Source organism: Littorina saxatilis, linkage group LG2 (assembly GCF_037325665.1).
Source record: "Littorina saxatilis isolate snail1 linkage group LG2, US_GU_Lsax_2.0, whole genome shotgun sequence".
Taxonomy (NCBI): Eukaryota; Metazoa; Mollusca; class Gastropoda; order Littorinimorpha; family Littorinidae; genus Littorina; species Littorina saxatilis.
This window is the reverse complement of record NC_090246.1, coordinates 53,476,789-53,499,183: the sequence shown is the minus strand read 5'-3', so window position 1 is coordinate 53,499,183 and position 22,395 is coordinate 53,476,789. Positions and strand designations below refer to the sequence as shown.

At 44.8% G+C, this 22,395-nt stretch overlaps 1 protein-coding gene across 1 annotated transcript; it reads left to right on the top strand.

Annotated features, from left to right (window-relative positions):
- The first annotated feature begins 1,643 nt into the window (after nt 1-1,643).
- Nucleotides 1,644-21,872, top strand: LOC138953406 (serine-rich adhesin for platelets-like). Its single transcript, XM_070325210.1, has 22 exons — nt 1,644-2,313; nt 5,911-6,087; nt 6,534-6,800; nt 7,177-7,440; nt 7,919-8,185; nt 8,565-8,828; nt 9,051-9,317; nt 9,661-9,924; nt 10,546-10,812; nt 11,161-11,436; nt 12,785-13,045; nt 13,670-13,930; nt 14,328-14,615; nt 15,138-15,260; nt 15,801-16,061; nt 16,512-16,787; nt 17,169-17,438; nt 17,930-18,193; nt 19,331-19,591; nt 20,077-20,331; nt 20,833-21,093; nt 21,601-21,872. Exons 1-22 carry the CDS (start codon nt 1,644-1,646, stop codon nt 21,870-21,872), a joined length of 6,036 nt encoding a protein of 2,011 aa, XP_070181311.1.
- Nucleotides 21,873-22,395: the final 523 nt, after the last annotated feature.

Here is a 22,395-nt window from a genome sequence, read left to right as displayed (position 1 = left end):
ACTACATTTTTAGCTTGAAGGGATTGTAGTATGTTATATTTTGCAATATGAATAATTGTACATATCAATATAATGAAAAAACAAGCAAATCGAGTCCAAACTTTTAGGTTTCCAACCTGGCAACTGAATAACAAGATGGCGTACATTTTGTCGTCTGCTTCCCCCAACCCTTCATAAATGTAGAAAAAGTCCCCGAGTTTCCCCCTTCTTCTTGCCTTGGCTGCAATGTTTACGCGGCTGGGATTTATCACCGCGCGGCTCGCTGACAAGATAAAATAAACAAGCTCCCCCACTGGAATTGGGAACTAGTGGCCATATGTCTTTCTCCGTTGTTCGGTCTGGTTGTTGTTTATCAATATCATAACTCAGACTGGTTTTTTGTCAGCAATGGCTGACAAGGAGAAATAGAAACCACAGACTAGTCAGTAGCTGCTGAGGTTTCTCCTATTAAGTTCGCATAAAGAGAAAGGCAAAGGCACTACCATTTCTGTTCTTGACCCAGCTTCTCTTACTACTACGTCTGTTAAATAGCCTTGAATGGTTGAAAACGACGTTAAAGGCATATGTACGCGCTCCCGTGTTTACAAAGTGTAGTTTGTCTATAATCGATGTCAAACGCACCATAAGACCATGTAATGACGATATGTCGCCATGCGCCGACCATATACTTGTTTTACAACTTGTTCTAGCCTCTGAAAAAGTGAGGATGTCAACAAAGACGCGGAGGTATTTCCCTTGCGTCAACGCTACCTCTGTGGCAAATCTAGATAAATAGGACGATCTAGATCAAAATAAAATTGCAATATCTTGCAGGGAACTTAATTTAGCATGTCTCCAGCTGTGGGTAAAGCAATTAGTGTGTATAGTCATCAAGTACATATGGCTTTAAACACTATATAAAGAAGAAAGAAAAAATGTCTGTTAAATTTCGGACCCTATGAGTCCAATCATGCCGGTGCTGAAGCAGGTTAAATTTAGGTTACTTCAGCCAAGGCAAACACAGTGGGAAAGAATACTTGTGTTAAAGATGGTTTTTCTTCCCTTTTTTGAGATGTTTTCGACCCAAATGTATAACATGTTGCCATTCGTCGATTTTGTGCTCGCTCCCGGCGGGAGTGGGCGACGCGGCTTGTTGTCACGCATCGAGGTTCCGCCTTCATGCACAGTCACTTCGGCTGACGTGCACGCAGAGGAGTGTGTTTACTTCATACGAGGAGCTTTCACGCTCTACAGGTTAGTCAAGTTCACCGGTAGCCAGGTTCTCTGGTGAAAGTGTTCAAGTTGGGCCGGAACTAGTAGCCCCCCCGCCACGGCCGGGGGGTGAAAGTACGACTCCCCGGAGGCTATCGCTCTTAGCAAGCGGAACTCGGGGGGTCGACACCGGACAACAAGTTGGGCCGGAACTAGTAGCCCCCCCGCCACGGCCGGGGGGTGAAAGTACGACTCCCCGGAGGCTATCGCTCTTAGCAAGCGGAACTCGGGGGGTCGACACCGGACAACAAGTTGGGCCGGAACTAGTAGCCCCCCCGCCACGGCCGGGGGGTGAAAGTTCGACTCTCCCGGAGGCTATCGCTCTTAGCAAGCGGAACTCACGGGGGGTCGACACCGGACAACGAGACAGTTGTACTCACAGGCAGACTGGTATGTCTCCGGTGAATGTAAACAAGTCTCAACTTCCTCCCTCTGGGCAGGAAGCTGCTTTCGGGCAGGCTTTGCACGGTTCTTCCGTCTTGCAATCAGCCTCGCCTGTGGTGGATCGTTTTAGTGACGCAGCTAGTCACAGTGACTTTCACGGTCCGGCCACAGCAGATTCGGAGTTCGACGATTCTCACTCAGTTTCTGAGGAGGAAGTTGATGTCAAGTTGTCACTCAGACTTAAACCAGCTATGGTTACTGCAGCTCAGGTGTCTGCCAAGTACTTCGCTGAAGGGGTGACAGCTATGACAAGCTCTGCGGCACCACCACCCTCAGTGGCGGGTGATTTCCGCCCTGCTTTAATGGAAGTTCAGGGATATCGTTTTAGCGAGTCTCCTTCTGTTGCTTACGAACTTTCCAGGGTGCTGGCTAGAACTTCGGGTTCTGAGAATAGCTTGCCTGTGGATACTGTGCCTTTACTGGCTGCACACGGTCAGGCTCCTGATGCTGCTCAGCCATGGCTTGCCTCAGACCAGTTACGGAAGTCGAGCACTTCGTTTCATTCACGCAAGTTTGCTCTCTCCCGTCGTCATCACAGTCTTATTGAGACTTACGCTTTGCCGAGTGCACCGCTTCCGGTCACTCCGGAGTCGGCTAATCTCAGAGAGGATGTCTATCGTTTGGACAAACATTGTGCTTACTCTGAAGGCGCATTACTTGGTTTGGATGAAACGGGAAGATACTCGTTGGAACTTGCGTCTCTTTCAGAGACACTTCTTCGATCTCGTTCGCGGTCGATCGCGGTGTCGTCGGATCCTTTCGTATTTCGAAACGACTCTAGCGTGAAAGACGTCCCCATACTCCTGGCCTCTTTGGCTAAGGTTTCAGCCGAACAAATGTCAGTCGTGGCACGGTTGTACGCACTTGCGGTTTTCACACGCAGGGACGCTTTCTTGTCTGGCTCTAGAATTTTAACTTGGGGAAGTTTTCTCATATGATTCTCCTTTTCCACCACTTCCTTTGTGGGCAGCGATGCGGCGTTGCTTTCGCTTGCGTCACCCGCGCAAGTAACGCTTCACTCGCTGAGCGATATCCGTAGTCCTAGGTTACACCAAGCCTAAGAACTTAGTTTATTCTTTTCTTCGTACTACGGAACCGCTTCCGGTTGCACCGGACTTGTCGATCATACATCTTAACGTTCATAGCAAGGAGAAACTGTCTGTTTTCAAGAACAATGATCTCCTGGCTGTGGAAGATTGTGGCCGCTCTTCTTTCTATTATCCGCGTCTTGGTACAAGACTTTGATTCGTTCTTTCCCTTGTGCGGTTTCGTACTCACGGGATGCCTTTGTGTTCTGTCGGGACACATATACAAAGGGTTTAGCTTTGCTGTTCGTCTGGGAAAAGGCCTCGGCCGACAGTATTGTTCTGTCGGTGAGACTTAAATCTCTTCCTTGCTCGAGGGTCTTCTTTGCGAATCCTCTTATTTGCACACGGACTCTTCTCTAACAGAGAGAATCTCACAGCAAAAGGAAAAGCCCACGGCAGGCCTCGGCTTCTCTTATCAGAGAAAAGCGCTAAGCTGGCCGTTCTCAGCTTTGGTTTTTTATCTTCTTCTCGGCATGGCACGTTGCCAAATACCCGCCAACCACTTTATCTCCTCGAGGCGATTTAGCGGTAGGGTTCAGTGGGCAAACAATAGCATGCTTTCATGCATACTCTTGGCACTTGTCAACTGGAGTCTTAGCGTTCGGCTCCACTCTTCTCTCTGCCTCTGTGTTTTCCCACAGCGGCTGGGCGATTAGAACTTCCACTTTATTGAGGGAGGCACTGGGGCCCTTCCTGTTGGGTCACTTATATAGATCGTGCATATATTTAATTCAGATCTTCAGGGCTCTGGTTTCGTTTTCTAAGCAATCAAATGAAGAGCTGGAACATGTTAGTGTCTTTTCTTGACTGGTTCACAGACACAACCAATCTTTGGATTCTCACACCACTGCTCATGCAGGGCGTTCCCGTTGGTTCTCTCTCCACCAGCGAAGCAGTTCTGTCTCTTGCGGATTTCTTTCCTCTTGTCAGGGGAGAACATGTGTTGATTCAATCAGACAACACCACAGTGGTCTTTTATCTCAATAAGCAGGGGGTGGCATCTCGCCCCTTATCTCTGCCACAGCGAGCATGCGAGGTTTTGATGTGGTTTTTACCACCACGAGATCTTTTTAGCGGTGAAGTACCTTTCTGAGAGGCTCTATGTATTTATTGGCAGACTCTAGTCAGTCGGCCAAGAATGTCCACTCGGATTGGACCCTATCTCACTACGCGCTTCTACTCCTTCTGGTGAATTTGGAGAAGCCGCTGATAGAAGTTTTGCCTCTCGGTACTATCACCTTCTGCTAAATGTTCGTCTCCCTGTTCCCGGATAATACTCTCGATTTTACTTTGAGCGGCCTGTTAGTCGCACATTATGGGCCCATTCAATCTTGGTTGCCAGTCCTTTGGGCTGGCAAGAGGGCGCCGTTTTTACACTCGAGCCACACGGGTGTCTACTGTAAGGGAATCATTGAGACGCTCAGGGGCTTCTGCCCCAACTCTGGATTTGGTCTAGAGATTCCATAGGGGTTCAGCGTCTTCGTTTTGTGTCACTTTGACTGGCTTGGAACTAATGGCGTATATTAACGGAAAGAACTCCACTTCTCTCCGTTCAATGCGGGTGGCGAACCACCTATCCTGGCTTTCCGATTTTTCTCCCACGTCTCTGAATTAAGACTTTATGTGATTTCAGTTGCACTGACACAGCTAGGTCGCAAAATATTTTCACTTGGGTTCTTTGTAGCCAGCGTGATTAAAGGGAACCTCCCTTTGGTTGGCTGAAAGCAAATCTCCAGTCCCGACTTGGGACTTGCTCCTAGTTTTGGAGTTTTTGAGTTCGGATTGTTTAATCCTTGACAAAATTAGCCTCTTCTAGAGGCAATGATTTAGTGAAGTCAACCTTAGCTAAATGGACTGCCACATTGATTAGGCATGCCTACAGTGGTGGCAAGGAAAAGGGGGGGGGGGGGCAGTCAGTCCTCCCTTTTCAGGCAGCACGGGCTCAAGAGGTCAGAGTGTAGGCCTCTTCTTTACCTGTTCTCAAGTCTGAGAGACTTACATAAGTCATGAATGCAGCTCATTGAACGTTCAGGGACGTAGTCATGAGTTTCTATCGGCGGGGTATTTTAAGTACCCGCTATTTTAGCACACATCTACTAGACATCTTCTGCAGAAGATGTCTTTTTATGTTTTTCCTGGGGACGTATCTGGTGCTCGGCAGAACAGAAATTTCGGTTTGCCAGCTATTGTAGCTACAGGCCAGATACTTGCAAGATGTTAACTGTGAGTTCATTTGCCCACCACCTAAATTAGCAATCTGCTTTCTATGTGAGTTGCGTAAGAATATGTAATTTAATATAAAATTTCAAAAATAAATTTTGATTTAATTAATATACTTACCAACTCACATATTGAATTCCCTCCCAGCCTGCCCCGCAAATTTTTTTAAAGGGGGTATATGTTTTAATACGGGATGAGTTTCACCGGTATACATCCTGCGCAGGCGCAGTACACCGGTAGTGGAAATAACCGCTAAGGACCATGCCTTATATGGCATACGGTTTTTGTTTCAGAGTTATTTCCCCATGTTGCCATGCAAGAGTGCTTCAATGTCTTATCACAAAACGAAGTTATTGCTTAGGGTTTCCCTAAAAATGAACAGATCACTTCAGTGGGAGTGAGGTTTCAACATGGCGGCGGTTGAGTCACGCGTGATAGGTCACGTGACGGTATGACCTCGACTCTTGTATAGCTTGGGTTAGAGGTCAAGGCCGTTCTTTTTTAGGGGGTTGCTTCCCCTTTGGGGTGAAGCGTAGTTCAGTGTCCTAGCACTTTAACTGAAGTTAATGCTTTCTATGTGAGTTGGTAAGTATATTAATTAAATCAAAATTTATTTTTGAAATTTTATATTCAATAGTACCTCCATGCACAAATGAGCGTCAATGCTGTATGATTTTAGGTGGGGAAGGAAGGAGGACGGATTAAATAGCTATTGCAACATATGTCAGTCGCGTATTTACAGACTTCAGCTTTCATTGACATTATAACATATAGTTAACCGGTTTTGATGTATTCACATTTGCCATATGAAAGAGAAATATCGGACAACCTTTGAATCTTATACGGTACAAGCTTGAATGTGGAAACAGAACGGCTATACCATTTTTTGCATTTTAAATTATTTCAGTCAAACCACAAACTCCCACTATCAGCGGCACTTCCAGTTTGACCGATGGAGAGAACACAACACTCACATGTTCGTCAGCTTCAGCTTTGATCAATGCCACCTATGAGTGGTACGCGGATGGAAGCGTGATCAGTGGCGCCAGCACCAGCACTTATACCACACCGGCCGTCAGCATGAGTGACGACGCCAAATTTTATACTTGTGCAGTGAAATTCAACAATGTGACTTCTGACTTTAGCATCGTAAATACTGTGCTCACAGGTAAATGTGTGAAGAAACCTCCAGGAGAATGAGTTTAGTGACTTCTCAAATTCTAAACGTCAAACTTTGTTTTGCATCATTGTATGTACCTGCAAAGTGTTAGTGCCTACTCGACTTTGAACAACATTCTTAGAATGAATATTGCTATGTATATGGAAGCAGAATAAGACGGAGAAAAACAACTCGAATTCAGAAGATTATCACTGTTGTTACAAAGAATGTTTGTTTTGCGACAGCTGATAGTTCAGACAGTAATGGACAGTTATATGTACAGATTTAAAATGCAAGACCATATTGATTTTCCACGTTATTATATTGACATTCCCGACTTTCTTAACAAAACTTGCAATCCTTATTTTCAGTGGTGCCACAGATGCCAGTTATCACAAGCAGTCCCTCGGGTACCACGGAAGATGCAAGCAGCTTTACCCTGACGTGTGTAACACCGTCTACAAACATGACCACAGAGACGTACAAGTGGAGCATAGATGGCGCTGACCAGAGCTCACAGTCCAGCAGCACTCTGACCCAGACAGCAGACATCAACAATGTTCCTGCCTACAGCTGTAAGGTGTCAGGGGATAGAGGCACTGACTATTCCGCCGTCAGCACCACCTTCACGCCGTTTGGTAAGGCTGTGGTATTCTGTCAAGTTGTGTGATGCCTTGTGATCGACTTGCGCGAGTAAACAGAGAAATGAACACTTCAATGTCACTGTGTTTGTAAATATTTGGAAAATTAGAGACAAAAAAGGGTCGAGAACACTGGACCTGGCTTTACAAATGAGATGTTAATTAATCATCAGTCAAGCTTTATGAAGAAAACTGCAATTTCGATGCCACAACTAAAGGAAATATAGACGAGGGGCTGATCAGTAATTAATTAATTAAAGCTCGACGAAGCAGGTTGAGTTATCAGTTTACTTCGAAAATACAATTTGTGAAGGCTATGCGCACACCTTGCTTGGTAAATATGCAATTTACAATTTTATTTCTACCTTTTCAGTAAAACCTCAAGCTCCAACTATCAGTGGCGCCTCTAGTTTGATAGACGGAGACACCACTACCCTAACGTGTTCGTCAGCTTCATCCCCATTGGTCAACGCCACCTATGATTGGTACGCGGATGGAATCGCGGTCAGTGGCGTCAGCAGCAGCACTTACACCACGCCGGCCGTCAGCATGAGTGACGACGGCAAAGTGTACACGTGCAAAGTGACTTTCAACAACGTGACATCAGATCTTAGCAGCAACAATATGTCTTTGACTGGTGAGTTTTGGGGACTTACTTTGTGTGTGTTGAAAAAAAATGGGTGGAATGAGGTGTGCGTGTGTGTGTGTATGTGTGTGTGTGTGCTGAGCAATGTAAATACATTGACAATGTTTTTCCTACTGTCTTCTTCCATTCGTCAGTTGAGTTCTGCGTTTGTATTTTTGACGCTATTTTTATTTTTTTAAATTTTTTATATATCCACCTATATTGTGATTTTTGCTGTGTTAGGTTACAGCAGAAATGTGTTCTGTTCTTATTGGTAATTAGGTAAACCAGCTTTGTGCACGTTTAAGAAGATGATACTTGTGACAAAAACGTTTTGCGGGCTGTACCTATAAAAGAATCCATTCAGGCAGAAAATACAACTTGGGTTGTGACGCACACATACACTGTTCACTCATAAGCTGTAATCTTTATCGGACTTGCAGGACGGAGAAGCACTCTTGACTATTATATGCTTTGATTTTTGTTACAGTCGTACCGCAGAAACCAAGCATCAGCAGCAGCCCTTCGGGTGACATTGAAGATGCAAGCAATTTCATCCTAACCTGTCAAACAGCGTCCGCTAACCTGACAACAGAGATGTACGTGTGGAACATAGGAGGCGCTGACCAGAGCTCACAGTCCAGCAAGACTCTGACCCAGACAGCAGACATCAACAATGTTCTAGCCTACAGCTGTAAGGTGTCAGGGGATGGAGGCACCGACTACTCCACCGTCAGCACCACCTTCACACCGTCAGGTACATGTGGTATTAAGAAGTTGTTGAAGCTTAAATGTACAATATACATGTACTCATGATGTAATGTTAGATATGTAGCGCGGTTATAGTAATCTTTAAGGTATGTATTCTGTCGCTTAAAAATTGTCATTTTCTTTGGTCGATGTTCTACACTAAGTGCATGTACAGCAATAGCTTGATTGGTCGTATCCGCTCTATTTTGCTCGTAGTGCTGTGTAAATCAGATTGCATTCTGATTCTAATCTCGGCAGATGGCAAGTAGGCACATACTTTTAAAATCACAATTCTCAAATTCTACAGAAAGGTATAATGTCACATGGATTGTTTCTATTGCTGCAAGGCAGCACGGTTGGCAATTCTCTTGATGTTGTTTTTGCAGTGAAACCACAAACACCTACGCTGAACGGCACTTCCAGCTTGACGGACGGAGACACGACGATTCTGACGTGCTCTTCGGCTTCGTCACCTCTGTCTGGCGCAACCTATGAGTGGTACGCGGATGGAATCGCGGTCAGTGGCGCCAGCAGCAGCACTTACACCACGTCGGCCCTCAGCATGAGTGACGACAGCACAGTCTACTCTTGCAAAGTGACTCTCAGCGGAGTGACATCAGATCCTAGCTCCAATAACTTGACACTTACCGGTGAGTTAAGGTTTATGGACAGAAGATATTCGGAGTAGTATTTCAGTTTTAAAGAAAGTGGTTATTTAACCGGTTTTTTCTTCTTCAATTGTTCATCTACATTTAACGTGGTTTGTCATTTGAAAAAGTGTTACTGCCCTGAAAATTGCAGGTGGATTAGTTGTCATATGCACGTACACTATTTTCAGTTATAATGTTTAATGTCTTTAATACCGTTTGCAGTTGTACCACAGACTCCCAGCATCAGTGTCAGTCCTTCAGGTGTCATAACAGACACTGACAACTTCAGCTTGACATGCGTGACTGCGTCTACTGGCCTGTCAACGGAGACGTACGTGTGGAACATTGGAGGCACTGACCAGAGCTCACAGTCCAGCAATACTCTGACCCAGACAGCAGACATCAACAATGTTCAAGCCTACAGCTGTAAGGTGTCAGGGGATGGAGGCACCGACTATTCCGCCGTCAGCACCACCTTCACACCGTCAGGTAGTCTGCAATTATGTAAAGTATTTTTTGTTGAGTAAAGCATGTTTACAAGCGACAATATAAATGTTAACTTTAAACAGTTGCCTTCATGTCTATTTGAGGCAAGCTAAAGCGAGCTCACTTTTTTCAGCTAGTAAAATAGTTATACCTTCTTTGTACTTTAAAAACAATCAGATTTTCGTTTTTCTTTTGGTAATAGTAAATCTTTGGGATAGCAGACAACTTTTTAAAGGACCACGCAAACAATCTTTCTTAGATATATTCCCAGGAGCATTTCTTGTTGCTGCAAGATTTGTGAGGGGAAAGAATAGAGATGACCATATATTTGTCTTATTGGTAACAGTTAAGCCACAAACGCCTATAATCAATGGCACCGCAAGTCTGATGGATGGCGAGTCTACCAACCTCACGTGCTCGTCAGCATCATCCCCAATGGTCAACGCCACCTATGAGTGGTACGCGGATGGAATCGCGGTCAGTGGCGCCAGCAGCAGTACTTACACCACACCGGCCGTCAGCATGAGTGACGACGGCAAAGTGTACACGTGTAAAGTGGTCTTCAACGCCGTGACGTCGGACATCAGCAGCACCAGTGTGACACTGACCAGTGAGTGCGAGTGGCTAGTCTTGGGCCGTGTTTTCCTTTACATGGCTCTTATGGCAAGGACGGAGAAGTGATATTCAAACAGTGTTGGTTTTAATGTTTTGGGCACTACATTTTGAGACGTTTTAGAAAATGTACACGTGTAAAGTGGTCTTCACCACTGTGACATCGGACTTCGGTATTATTGACAGAACCCCTGCATTTACCACACAGTTGCTTGCGGATTGCTTCTTCTTTTCTAAAAATCAATCGACTTTGCTTCATGACGAATCTGGTCACTGACGAACAAAGTTAACATCTTGAGTAAAACGTCATGTACTTTGTGAATAATTCATATTTCTGCTGACTTTATATGGAAATGTTATGGTTGCTGTATTCGTATGTCACTTTTGCTTTCAGTGCTGCTGCCGAAGTGCGTGTTTCCTCTGAAGATTAAGAAAACTCAGTATCAAAACGATATTTCACAATTCGGGTCTCTTTCGTAGTCCAGTGAATCTGTTCATTTAGTAAAGACAGTCTTTTGGTGACTTAACCAATGATTTAGTGTTTGTCTTTGGTGTCTGTCATTTTGTTCTTCCGCGAGTGGTCAGTGATCAAGACGAACTGTTATGGTGTGTTTTGCAGTTGTGCCGCAGACGCCAACGATAAGCAACAGCGCATCTGGTAAAGTAGAGGACACCACTAATTTCAACTTGACATGCGTGACTGCGTCTACTGGCCTGTCAACGGAGACGTACGTGTGGAACATAGATGGCGCTGACCAGAGCTCACAGTCGAGCAGTACTCTGACCCAGACAGCAGACATCAACAATGTTCTAGCCTGCAGCTGTAAGGTGTCAGGGGATGGAGGCACCGACTATTCCGCTGACAGCTCCACCTTCACACCGTCAGGTAAGGGTTTGCCACCATTTTAGACATGTGTGTAGACACAAATGTCATATTATTTGCTTCGTTATTACCAATACCATCTTTTTTCTGGTGGCTTTTTTTGTGTATGTCTGAGTCATTTCAGAAGTTGAAAGAAATTCAAGTCATAAAAAACAATATGGTAATATAGTTTATTTTCGGTGTATCTGGCTACAAGCTGTGTCGAAATTGAAAAAGTAAACGATCTGATAATATCAGCCTGTTCCTGAGCGATAGGACAATAACAAGGGAATGCTATGCAGAGCCAGACTTCTACGACCTTACCTAATGAGAACAATTGAATGAGCATCGCCCGATTCTGTTATATTTCAGTGACCCCTCAGACTCCAATCCTTGCTGCCAGCACGGGAGTTGCAGTTGCAGACGGTAGCGGCTGGAGCATCATTTGCGCCTCCGCCTCCACCCCCACCACCTCCCCCATGACCTACACCTTCTACTTCGGCACGTCCAACTCGCCTCTGTCAGTCAACCAAACCGGTGACACATATCGCATTGCGGCTGTGACCTTGATCAACGCAGGGGAGTACAGGTGTACCGCTACTGTGGGTGGCGTGGAGTCTGCCCAGAGCAATTCTGCAACCTTGTTAGGTAGGCATACGAGTTCCCCACATCGAAAGTGCTGTGTCACTTACGCAGGTTGCTAAATCTAGCGTTGTTTGAAAGAAACCATACATGGTTCAGTTTAGAAATTACACATTTTTGGGTTTGTGTGAGTGGATTCAATAGAGCGCCTTTCGCGCCACTTTGTTGTCTTACTTCAGTTTCTGCTTCTTTTATTTTTGAAACACAGATCTGCAGAAAATCCACATGTGTGAAATATCACCTTTCCTTTGCCTCGATTCCCATAGTCTAATGTCTGTCCCGGTCTAAACATTGTTTTTCAGTTATGCGATCTTCAGATACAATCTTCAGGACAAATAGATCTTTTGAAATAAATACTACATTGTGACATCCCACCGATACATTAATTTAGCCACCCTGTATTATTTCTATTATTGAATTATGACATCCTTATTAATTTTATCGGCCTAAGTTTATTTTATTTTTGAACCAGTTTGAGTTTCTTTCCTTTTAGTTTTTTAATTATTCATGTACCCCCATGGGGATTTCTGAAATAAATTCTTTGCCTAGCCTTGCCTTGCCTTGCCTTGCCTGACCCACAGGAGCTTGTATCCAATCGCCGGTCGATCATTATTTACAGTCCACTACAACGACATACTACTATTATATACTACAGGAGCTTGTATCAAATCGCCGGTCGATCATTATCTACAGTCCACTACTACGACATACTACTACAGTATATACTACAGCTTGTATCAAATCGCCGGTCGATCATTATCTACAGTCCACTACTACGACATGCTACAACTATATACACAGGAGCTTGTATCCAATCGCCGGTCGATCATTATTTACAGTCCACTACTACGACAAGCTACTACTATATACTACAGGAGCTTGTATCCAATCGTCGGTCGATCATTATTTACAGTCCACTACTACGACATAATACTACTATATACTACAGGAGCTTGTATCCAATCGCCGGTCGATCATTATTTACAGTCCACTACTACGACATACGACTACTATTTACTACAGGAGCTTGTATCCAATCGCCGGTCGATCATTATTTACAGTCCACTACTACGACATACTACTACTATACCTTGCCTTGCCTTTCTTCAAAAATAAAAGAAGCAGAAACTGAAGTCCAACAGAATGGCGCAAAAGGCGCTCTATTGAATCCACTCACACAAACCCGAAAATGTGTAATTTCTAAACTGAACCAGGGTTTCTTTCAAACAACGCTAGATTTAGCAACCTGCGTAAGTGACACAACACTTTGCCTTGTCTTGCCTTGCCTTGCTTTTCCTGATCTTGCCTTGTCTTGTCTTGCCTTGCCTTGTATCGTCGTTTCTTCTCATCACAGTCACGGCCCAGACCCCCACATTAACACTGTCGGAGGCAGAAGCAGTGGAGGGCAACAACATCACCCTGGTATGCACCACCCTCTCCATTACTTCAGGGTCAGAGATCTACACGTGGTTCGACAACGGCAGCAACCTGATCAGCGGCCCTGTCTCCCAGCAGTACTCTTTCCTCGCTGCTTTTGGCGATGCGGGGGATTACTATTGCAGTATTGTGTTGCATGGAACGGAGTCGGCTGTTAGCGCTGCTTATGCTCTTACAGGTGAGTTTTTAAGCTTGCCATGCACATCATGGGGAGCGTTCAGTTTCAATATCTACACATTTCATTCAAATATTTGTGATTCGAACGATGGACATAACAATTCTCACATACAAAAAAAATGCGCGTGGATAACAGGGATTACAGAAATTACAGTTGACCTTAAAGGACGATATTAAAAGCACTTTGCACGAAAGGAAGAATACCTTGACGTAGCTTAACTTGAAAGACTCTGAGACCAAGAAGTTTTTCCTTTGTAAAGAAAAAGTATTTTCTCTGCTTTAACTGCAATCCCGTGAACAAACATGTTTACATTCAACTTCCAAATTAACTCTGGCTTTTCTCCAACCACCAATAAAACATATTACTTTGGCGTAGGGCGAGACCATACACATGTTGCCAAAATGCAAAGTAGGAAGACGCCATTGTTTGAGTCGCTGAACAACCCTTAGGAGTTGCTTCAAAGCCGCACACCAGTCCTACTTTATGAACTGCAACATTGCAGGGATACACTATATTTAGAAAAAAAGCAATGGAAATATATATATATTGCTGGTGCTCAGAAAGCGAAGAAAGAAAAGAATGAGCAAAAGCAATGACTTCATGCTAACCGTCGTCTGTTTTCAGTCAAACCACAAACACCTTCACTCAGCGGCGGCAATACTGTGATCGAGGGTTCAAACCTGGTTCTCTCCTGTGGCTACACGGGCACTCTCCCATCCACTGGGTTCACTTACGCCTGGTTCAACGGCACAACAACCATCAGTGGAGCCACCGCGGACACCTATACCCTGACCACTGTCACTTTCGATGACACTGGCACCTTCGCCTGTGCTGTCAACGTTGCTGGTGTTACGTCAAACAGCAGCGCGGATTACCCGGTGTCTGGTGAGTTTGATTGCTTTACTTTATTATTGTGTGTTTGTATGTAGTATTATTAGTAGTATGTGTGTAGTTGACTTTATTCTTTAGTTCTATGTGCACAGTTGTCACACTGCTTTTTCAATAACCTGGAACAAAAGTCAGATTATCGGTTGCTTGGTCTGTGAATATTATCACCGAAGGAAGCTTTGTGAATTTGAGACAAGTTTTCAACGTCGGAGTAGTGCTTGTCGTCATTTGTCGTGATTGACTGCGCTAAAATACTGTTGCCAGTTATATAACTTGCTTGTAGACTTGAATTATGACAATCTCTTCCAATCATAATGTGTATATGTGTGATCACTGTATGATATCAAAATGATGTACATACATGCACACTTGACGGTTTTTCTTTTTCTTGCAGTTCAACCGAAAACGCCCACAATGTTAGTTTCGCCCACACCACCCATATTCGACGGCAGCAGCATCACCATCAACTGCACCAGCGACAGCGAGACTCTGATGACAGGTGGATTCACCGTAACCCTTCTCCGTACCAACAACGGCGTCCGCACTGTGATTAGCAGCGTCAATGTTTCGACTTCTACGTCTTATACTACCACTGTGTCGGCCAGCCATGCCGGGGACTATTCTTGCAAGATTGCCTACAGGGGTGTAGACTCGCTCAGCAGCGCTGTGACTTCTGTTTCAGGTGAGTTTTGTTGGTTTACACCCACTTTGGCCCATTTCCCTGTCGCCCCAAGATTTTGAACATTTCGCCCCATTGAGTTTTTACCCCTTCGCCCCAGCCTCGAAAATCTTGCCCCAAGTGACCAAAGTCGTTTCACCTCAAGTGACCAAAGTCATTTCACCCCAAGTGACCAAAGTCATTTCACCTCAAGTGACCAAAGTCATTTCACCCCAAGTGACCAAAGTCATTTCACCCCAAATGACCAAAGTCATTTCACCCCAAATGACCAAAGTCATTTCACCCCAAATGACCAAAGTCATTTTCCCCCATGACTGTGAGTGTGTGTGTGTGTGGGGGGGGGGGGGGGGGGGAGAGAAGCTGTATGTGCCTGTGTCTGCATGCATATGTCCCTATAAAAAGCAGCCTTTATATTTTCTCTAGTTCATCTTCAGTTTTGTACTCTGTTGCTTGATGTTTAACCCATATGCCCTTGAAGAAATCCGCACAAGTATTTTATGGTTTTCTACATTCTTGCCATGACAGTGAAGCCCCAGACACCAGCAGTGAGCTTAGTTGAGTCTCAAGCGGTGGACGGAGACACAATGACCTTGCAGTGTGTAACAGCGTCTAGCCTAAGCCAGAGCACGTCATACACGTGGAAAAATGGTGACCCACTTCAACCTATCAGCGGCGCCACGGGCCAGACACTTCAGATCACGAACGTCGCATTTTCGGATACTGGAAACTATACGTGTAGCGTTTTGCATGGGACTGTCACGTCTGACGAAAGCACGGCGTACTTGCTTGAAGGTTGTTATTTCTGTATGTGATTTGGGCTTTGGGCATGTCTTTGTCTGATCAGCATAGCATTTTTAAAGTGAATTGATTCATTTTGGATGCGTGTTGTTAAAGGGAATTGCACATCCGCAAAGTGAAGAGAATGTTAAAATGTCACTTGGGGAAACGCGCTTGAATGTGTATGTGTGTGTGTGTGTGGGGGGGGTGCGTCCGTGTGTGCGTGCGTCTGTGTGTGTGTGTGTGTGTGAGAGAGAGAGAGAGAGTGTGTGTGAGAGAGAGAGAGAGAGAGAGAGAGAGAGAGAGAGAGAGAGAGAGAGAGAGAGAGAGAGAGAGAGAGAGAGCACACAGATTGAAATTCGTCGGCAGTACATACACATTTAGACAACCCTCGTCATTTGAATGTTCCAGTGAAGCCGCTAGCCCCGACCGTCTCAGGACTAAGCACAATCGTTGACGGCTCGAGTGTGACCTTGACCTGTAACCTCATCTCCACCAACATGCCCTCCCCCGTTGGCTACTCCTGGTCCGACGACAGCGGCGTCATCACCTCCGCCAGCGGCGCCACCTACACCATCAACCCTGTGACCTTGACTGACACAAGCAACTACACGTGCAGCGTGTCCGCTTACGGGGTCAGCTCTGACAGCAGTGCATCGCATCCGTTATTAGGTATGTGTTATAGTTAAGCATATACTTTTTATTCATTGTTCATTTCTTTCATCCTGAAATGAAGCAGAATGGGCTTGTGTTTGAGGCGTGGAGAAGGCTCAGCGGCAATGTCATCAAATTGTTGTTTTAAGTGAACCTTTTTCTCTGTTTGGTGAGTTGGAAATAACCCGGTGACTTTTTCAAGAAAAAATGCCAACTGATTGCATCTAAGTAACGCACACGCCTTGTAATTAATTTATTTCGTAGCGGTTTTACCCCTTGTTATGTGACAGCCCAGATTCCAGTAAATTCGTGTACCTTAACCATGTTTGAGAAAAGCAGGATGGTTGTGTCATAGGAATTTCAAGGAAAATTATCCTGAACGACAGATGTATGTATGCTCACATCAACAACTTTTGATGTTTTTAATTCCAATTTTTTACGCAACAAGTTATACTTGTATGTCTCCAGTAAAAGTGCAGACGCCGTCAGTCAAAGGCACAGGCGACGTAACGTCCTTGATCGTCGATGATGGTACCAGTGTCAACGTCACATGCGTCACGACCTCTACTTTAACCATGACCTCGACCTACACGTGGTACGGCACAGGAGACACAATACTTGCAGGACAGAGCGACGTTCATTACACGCTCAGTGCAGTTTCATTGGCCAACTCAGGAGATCTGAAGTGCTCCATCAACTACAACAGTATCGAATCATCTCTCAGCAATGCCTTTCCTCTGTCAGGTAAGTGTTTGTTTTTTGAAATGTCAATTCGTAGCATGGACTGTGAAATTGAACATAGACGGTATGCAGAATTGTTTAAAACAATATCGGAGAGAAAGTCAAGGTAATTGATCTTTTTTTCTTTTTTTAGATGGAAGACTGTCTGGAGAAGACTGATCGTAAACGCTAGCTGGCCATGCAAGTCAGATTCAGACACTAAAACAATTATTTGTAATGACTTTATCTTTTATCAGTTAAATGAAACATGCGAAGAGTTTACTTCGTCGAAATGCTTTTCCAGGATATTGCAATTTGTGTGCGTACTGCTACATGTGAGATGTAAGTTGCATGCAAATCGAGTGAATATCATTTGATCAATTATATTTAATATGTGTTTTCCAGTCACACCAGCGACACCGACTGTGACTGGACCAAGCGCAACAGTGGGAACAGGAAGTGCAGTGACCTTGACTTGTACAACAACATCTTTGCCCCCTGGTTCAGCGACCTTGACCTATAGCTGGCAGAAAGGAAATGCTGTGCAAAGCGAACTAACCTCTCAATTTGTCCTCGACCCCACTGTGACCTCTGACACAGGAAATTACACGTGCACAGTGGCGTACAGTGGAGTCACCTCTAATACCAGTGCTGCTTTGACACTCACAGTGCAAGGTAAGAATGAAAATTGTGTGATTGATGTACTTCCAGACAAAGATAGAGGAAAACAAATTAGTTGACACTCGCTCTTTTTGTACTGTACAGCATGACGTGTGCTCTTTGATTGTATCCATCCTTTTGTCCAATTCCAACTCACTAGACTCACAAAGAAACACTTGTGCAGAGCAAACTACCACCTGTGTCAGAAAAGTTTATTTTCTGTACGCTTATATGCAGCTCAAGATTTGTCCAGTGGTTTTTCATTTCTTCTCCTGCCAACAACAGACCACCAGTGGCCAAACTTTGGATCTGTTATGCTTTCTTGAAGTCTCACGAAGTAGCAACTGATCTTGCATAGTTAATCAAATCAATGCAGAACCATCAACATTAATGTTGACCTCTAAATACACGTCTAAGAGGTGGACGTCAAACATCCCTTACCCCAAACAAGTTTGGGAACAGGCTTTCTAAACTCTCAACCGTCATTATTCTCCCTCATTCATCAGATCCGCCTGCGAAGCCCGCGATCACTCCATCCAAGCTGATTGTGGGTACTGGGGATACTGTGACCTTGACCTGTGACAACTCCTCTTCCTCTACCTCCTCCTTCACCTACATCTGGCAAAAGGGAGGAACAATCACCAGCACCACCTCCCAAGTGCTGACACTCTCTTCAGCTGTCTTGTCAGACGGCGGTGACTACGTGTGTGTGGTTGTTGACGGGGATGTTGCTTCTACTGGCAGCAACAGCTACACTTTGACTGTGATCGGTAAGCAACGTAACCTGTGGTTATTGTTGAATTGAAAGGTCCTTTTTGCTATATAATGTTATTGTTTGCTCAGTCAATACTAAAAAGAGGATCTCTCACATTTTGAGTCATAGTTGATGAAGGCTTGTCGAAACGAAAAGGCTTGTATTGAACTGGTGGATCTGTCCAGAGTGTTGGTTGAAAGAAACATTGCCCACAAGTGAATGTTAACTGTTGTGGATAGTGCTAATGCCAATCGTTACATGAGGAAATAGTATTATCCATGTCTTCCAAAGTGACATTGTGATTTGAACTTTCTCATTCTCAAACTGATGTTCATAGTTCCTCAGGGCCGGACTAGGCTAAGAGGAGGGGGGGGGGTTGCTGGAGGTGGTCCAGGGGGATATCCCCCCTGACGGCAGGGGCGGATCAGTTCATTGTATGGGGGGGGGGGGGGGGTTTCAAAAGTATATTGTGAAGATATGGGTGTGAAGGCGCAAAGCGCCGAGCCGACGGCGCGAAGCGCCTAGCTTGCTAGGGGGGTCCGGGGGCATGCCCCCCCGTAAAATGTTGAAAAAAAGGATGCAAAATGGTGCAATCTGGTGCTTTCTGAGGATGATCATTACCAGTTTCAGGCAGCAGATTTTGTCACTGATTATAACCCCCAAAATTGAAACTCAATGTAAAATAAAGAAATGCATACCTCATTCAATATTTTCATATTTTTATATTTTTATATTTATAAGGTGGGTCCGGAAACCCTAGAAACCCCCCCCCACCCTCGTCCGCCCCTGGGCGGGGTCAAGGGGCAGAGCCCCTTGTGGGGGTTAGGGGGCTTCGCTGATGGGTAGGTCATATTCTGAGATAAGAAAATGGTCGCTCCTTGCATGAAACGGCATAAAATAAGCAATAATGAAAAATGTTTTAAATAAGTAAGGTACATGTTCAGGCTAGGGGGGGGGGGGGGGGGGGGTTGCGCAACCCCCATAACCCCCCCGGTAGTCCGGCCCTGGTTCCTTGTGTGATTTTATGAAGTTGTACTTTTTTGATAGAGAATCAAGTATGTTACTTTTGATAGAGAATGAAGTACGATAAAAAAGATGAAGTGATAAAATGTAACTGATTTGTTTTATGCCCTTTTTTTCCTCCAAATAACAGAAACACAAGTAGCTCCAAACATCACAGTCAGCCCAATCGTGTTTGACTTCAACGCCGCAGTCAACCTGACGTGTCAGCCGGCGACTACCGGAAGTGGCTACTCTTTTGCTTGGTCACGTGATGGCGATACGTTGTCCGAAACCGGAAGTCAACTGAGTATCTCAAGCTTTGCTGCCTCCAATGCCGGAACTTACACCTGCGCTGTCGTGGATCAAGGAATCGCATCCACCGTCAGCTCAGGAACTATAGTTACTGCATCTTGTGAGTAGATTGACACATATGATGACAAAACAGTTATTAGAACGAACAGCAGAATGTTGCTTTGCTGTGCTCTGCCTGGAGATTAAACGTATGTAAAAATGTACATGGGACCACAGGACTAAATATAACGTTTCCCTAAAAAAGGATCTCTTTGTCCGACATGAAAATACAAGATGTCTATCAAAAGATGGACTGCTAACGCTCCAAATATCAGATTTTAAAAAAACCCCAAGAATTGTAGAACAAGAACAACAAAAAAAGAATATGCAAGAGGACACAGACAAATGCATGCACACACGCTCATCTGCCTTTGTACCTTAGTATGAAAGATGTGCAGTCTTTCTTTTTGTGAGACTAAACTTAAGCACATTCTTTCATCTAGACCTTATCAATTAGAATTGGAAAGGGTACTAGCAGTTTGCTTTAATGAAAACAGTCATGAAATACTGTTTCAGTTTAAATACTGCTGCTCTCATTTTTTTCAGCCGCACCAGCAAAACCGAGCATCACAACTTCCCCATCCAACTTCACAACGGGTGACCAGGTGACCTTGACCTGCAGTGGGTCAGAGTCGTCGTACGAGTGGGTCAAGGATGGGACAGTCGTCAGCGGTGAGAGCACGGAGAACTTGAACTTGACCAGTTTCAGCAACACTGACACCGGATCCTATGCTTGTGTGGCCATCAGCACTTCTTCTGTGAGGTCCGCAACTAGCGACGCCGTTCAGCTGTCACCGCAAGGTAGGGGCGCCGTTGTACTGTTACATTTTAAGTTTTGCTTCGAACAGTGAGGTTTTGGATTTTTATCAGACCATTCTAGGACTTAAATTATCTCTGTTGCAACAAGACGGCATGGATTTCATTTGAAAAACTGCAGTCCCAGTCAATTCAGGGAAACATGGTGTATGTATGCTCCTGCAAATCATATCGTTGACTTATGACCGAATGCAAAAAAGTAGGATTTAAAAAAACAAAACGCAAAAGTCTTGTTCACTATGTTTTCTAAATGTGATTGATAGAAAGTCTAGCTACATGCAGTTATCAATGTTTTGTGTTGATATCTTCGCGAAGAAGACATGACACACCTTTATTTCCTTATTTCTGTGCATGAGATTCTAGAAGAAATGCAAAAATGTTGATTTACCGGTTCCGAAGACATTAGCATAGTCATAGTTTTGAACGTGTTTTCCGGTAACGCTTTATTTTCTGATTTGTACGTATATTGTTTTTTTCTGTACCCAGGTGCGCCCGACCAGCCAGTTGTCTCTGTATCTCCAACGACCTTTAAGGAGGGTGATCCTATGTCCTTGACCTGCACTTCTCTAACCACCGGTAGCTTGACCTACAAATGGTTCAAGGACGGCACGACCTTGGGAGATACGATGCAATCGCTGATCTACAGCTCCTTTCAAACTGTTTCAAACGCCGGGTCTTTCAGTTGCAAGGTCACCTTGAGCGGAGTGCAGTCAATGGCGAGTAACACTCTGGATGTTGGTGCCACGGGTAAGACGTCCCAGCAGCCATCATAATGTTTGAGGTTATAATCTTAAGTTTAATTGTCGTCTCTAAGTAGGGGACAATGTCATAGTAGGGGAGGGGAAGCTTGGGTTTTGGGAAGATGATGATGGCTCATCGCCAGACATTTAAATTTTGTTCTTAGAAAAAAATATCAACGGAAAATGTGTGATTTGGAAACATGACAATTTGAAGAAGAAAAAGAGTTCAAAATAACTTCAAAAGGTCTTTTATAGTTCTGGAGTAAAAGTACTCTCAGTGGTACTTCCTCTTAAAGGCCCACTCCGCCTCCCGTAAACCATCAGTTTCTGGCCACAGACGCGGTCAGGGCAAATAGCCATTCAAGTGAACAGTGTCATTTAATGCTGTATAATGCTATTGTAAGTGTGTTCCATAACGTTAGTATTGCTGTTTTTGTAAAGATGCCATCGTTCTGTAAACCTTACGTGAGGCGGAGTGGGGCTTGAACGAAGTGGTGTTACTTCTGGTTTGCAGTCGTTCCCAGTGCTCCGACCGTCACGCTGTCTTCAACTAGCGTCGTGACGGAGGAGAGCGTGACTCTCACGTGCAGTCCCGCCACCCCGGGTACATATCTGTACGTCTGGATACGTAACGGGTCTCCTGTACCCTCAGAGACGTCGGCCACCTACGTTATTAGCAGCGCGACGACTTCTGATGATGGCAACTACACTTGCACCGTGACAGACGCCAACGGGCTAACTTCAGTAGCATCGGGAGCACAGTCTTTGGCAGTGACCGGTGAGTGACGTTTTGTTTTACGGTGGCTGTTTGGGAATGTTTGTTTTGTTATATATTCAAGAACGTTACGTTCTTAGACTGTATAAAGAAACAGCAAGCCTAAGTCTTTTTACTTAAAATGTTTTTTTCGTCCATCTGTTTTTCTTTTGAAATTGATGGTGTTTACTGTTAATTTGTGTGTGTTCTTGTCCCGACTCTTGTTCTTTGTCCCAGTATGCTCTCACACCGTCCCTGTTAAACCGCAACACGGTGGCCTAGTGGTAAGGCGCCCGCTGTTAGTGAGCGGGAGGTCGTGGGTTTGAACCCCGGCCGGGTCATACCTAAGACTTTAAAATTGGCAATCTAGTGGCTGCTCCACCTGGCGTCTGGCATTATGGGGTTAGTGCTAGGACTGGTTGGTCCGGTGTCAGAATAATGTGACTGGGTGAGACATGAAGCCTGTGTTGCGACTTCTGTCTTGTGTGTGGCGCACGTTAAATGTCAAAGCAGCACCGCCCTGATATCACTCTTCGTGGTGGACTGGGCGTTAAG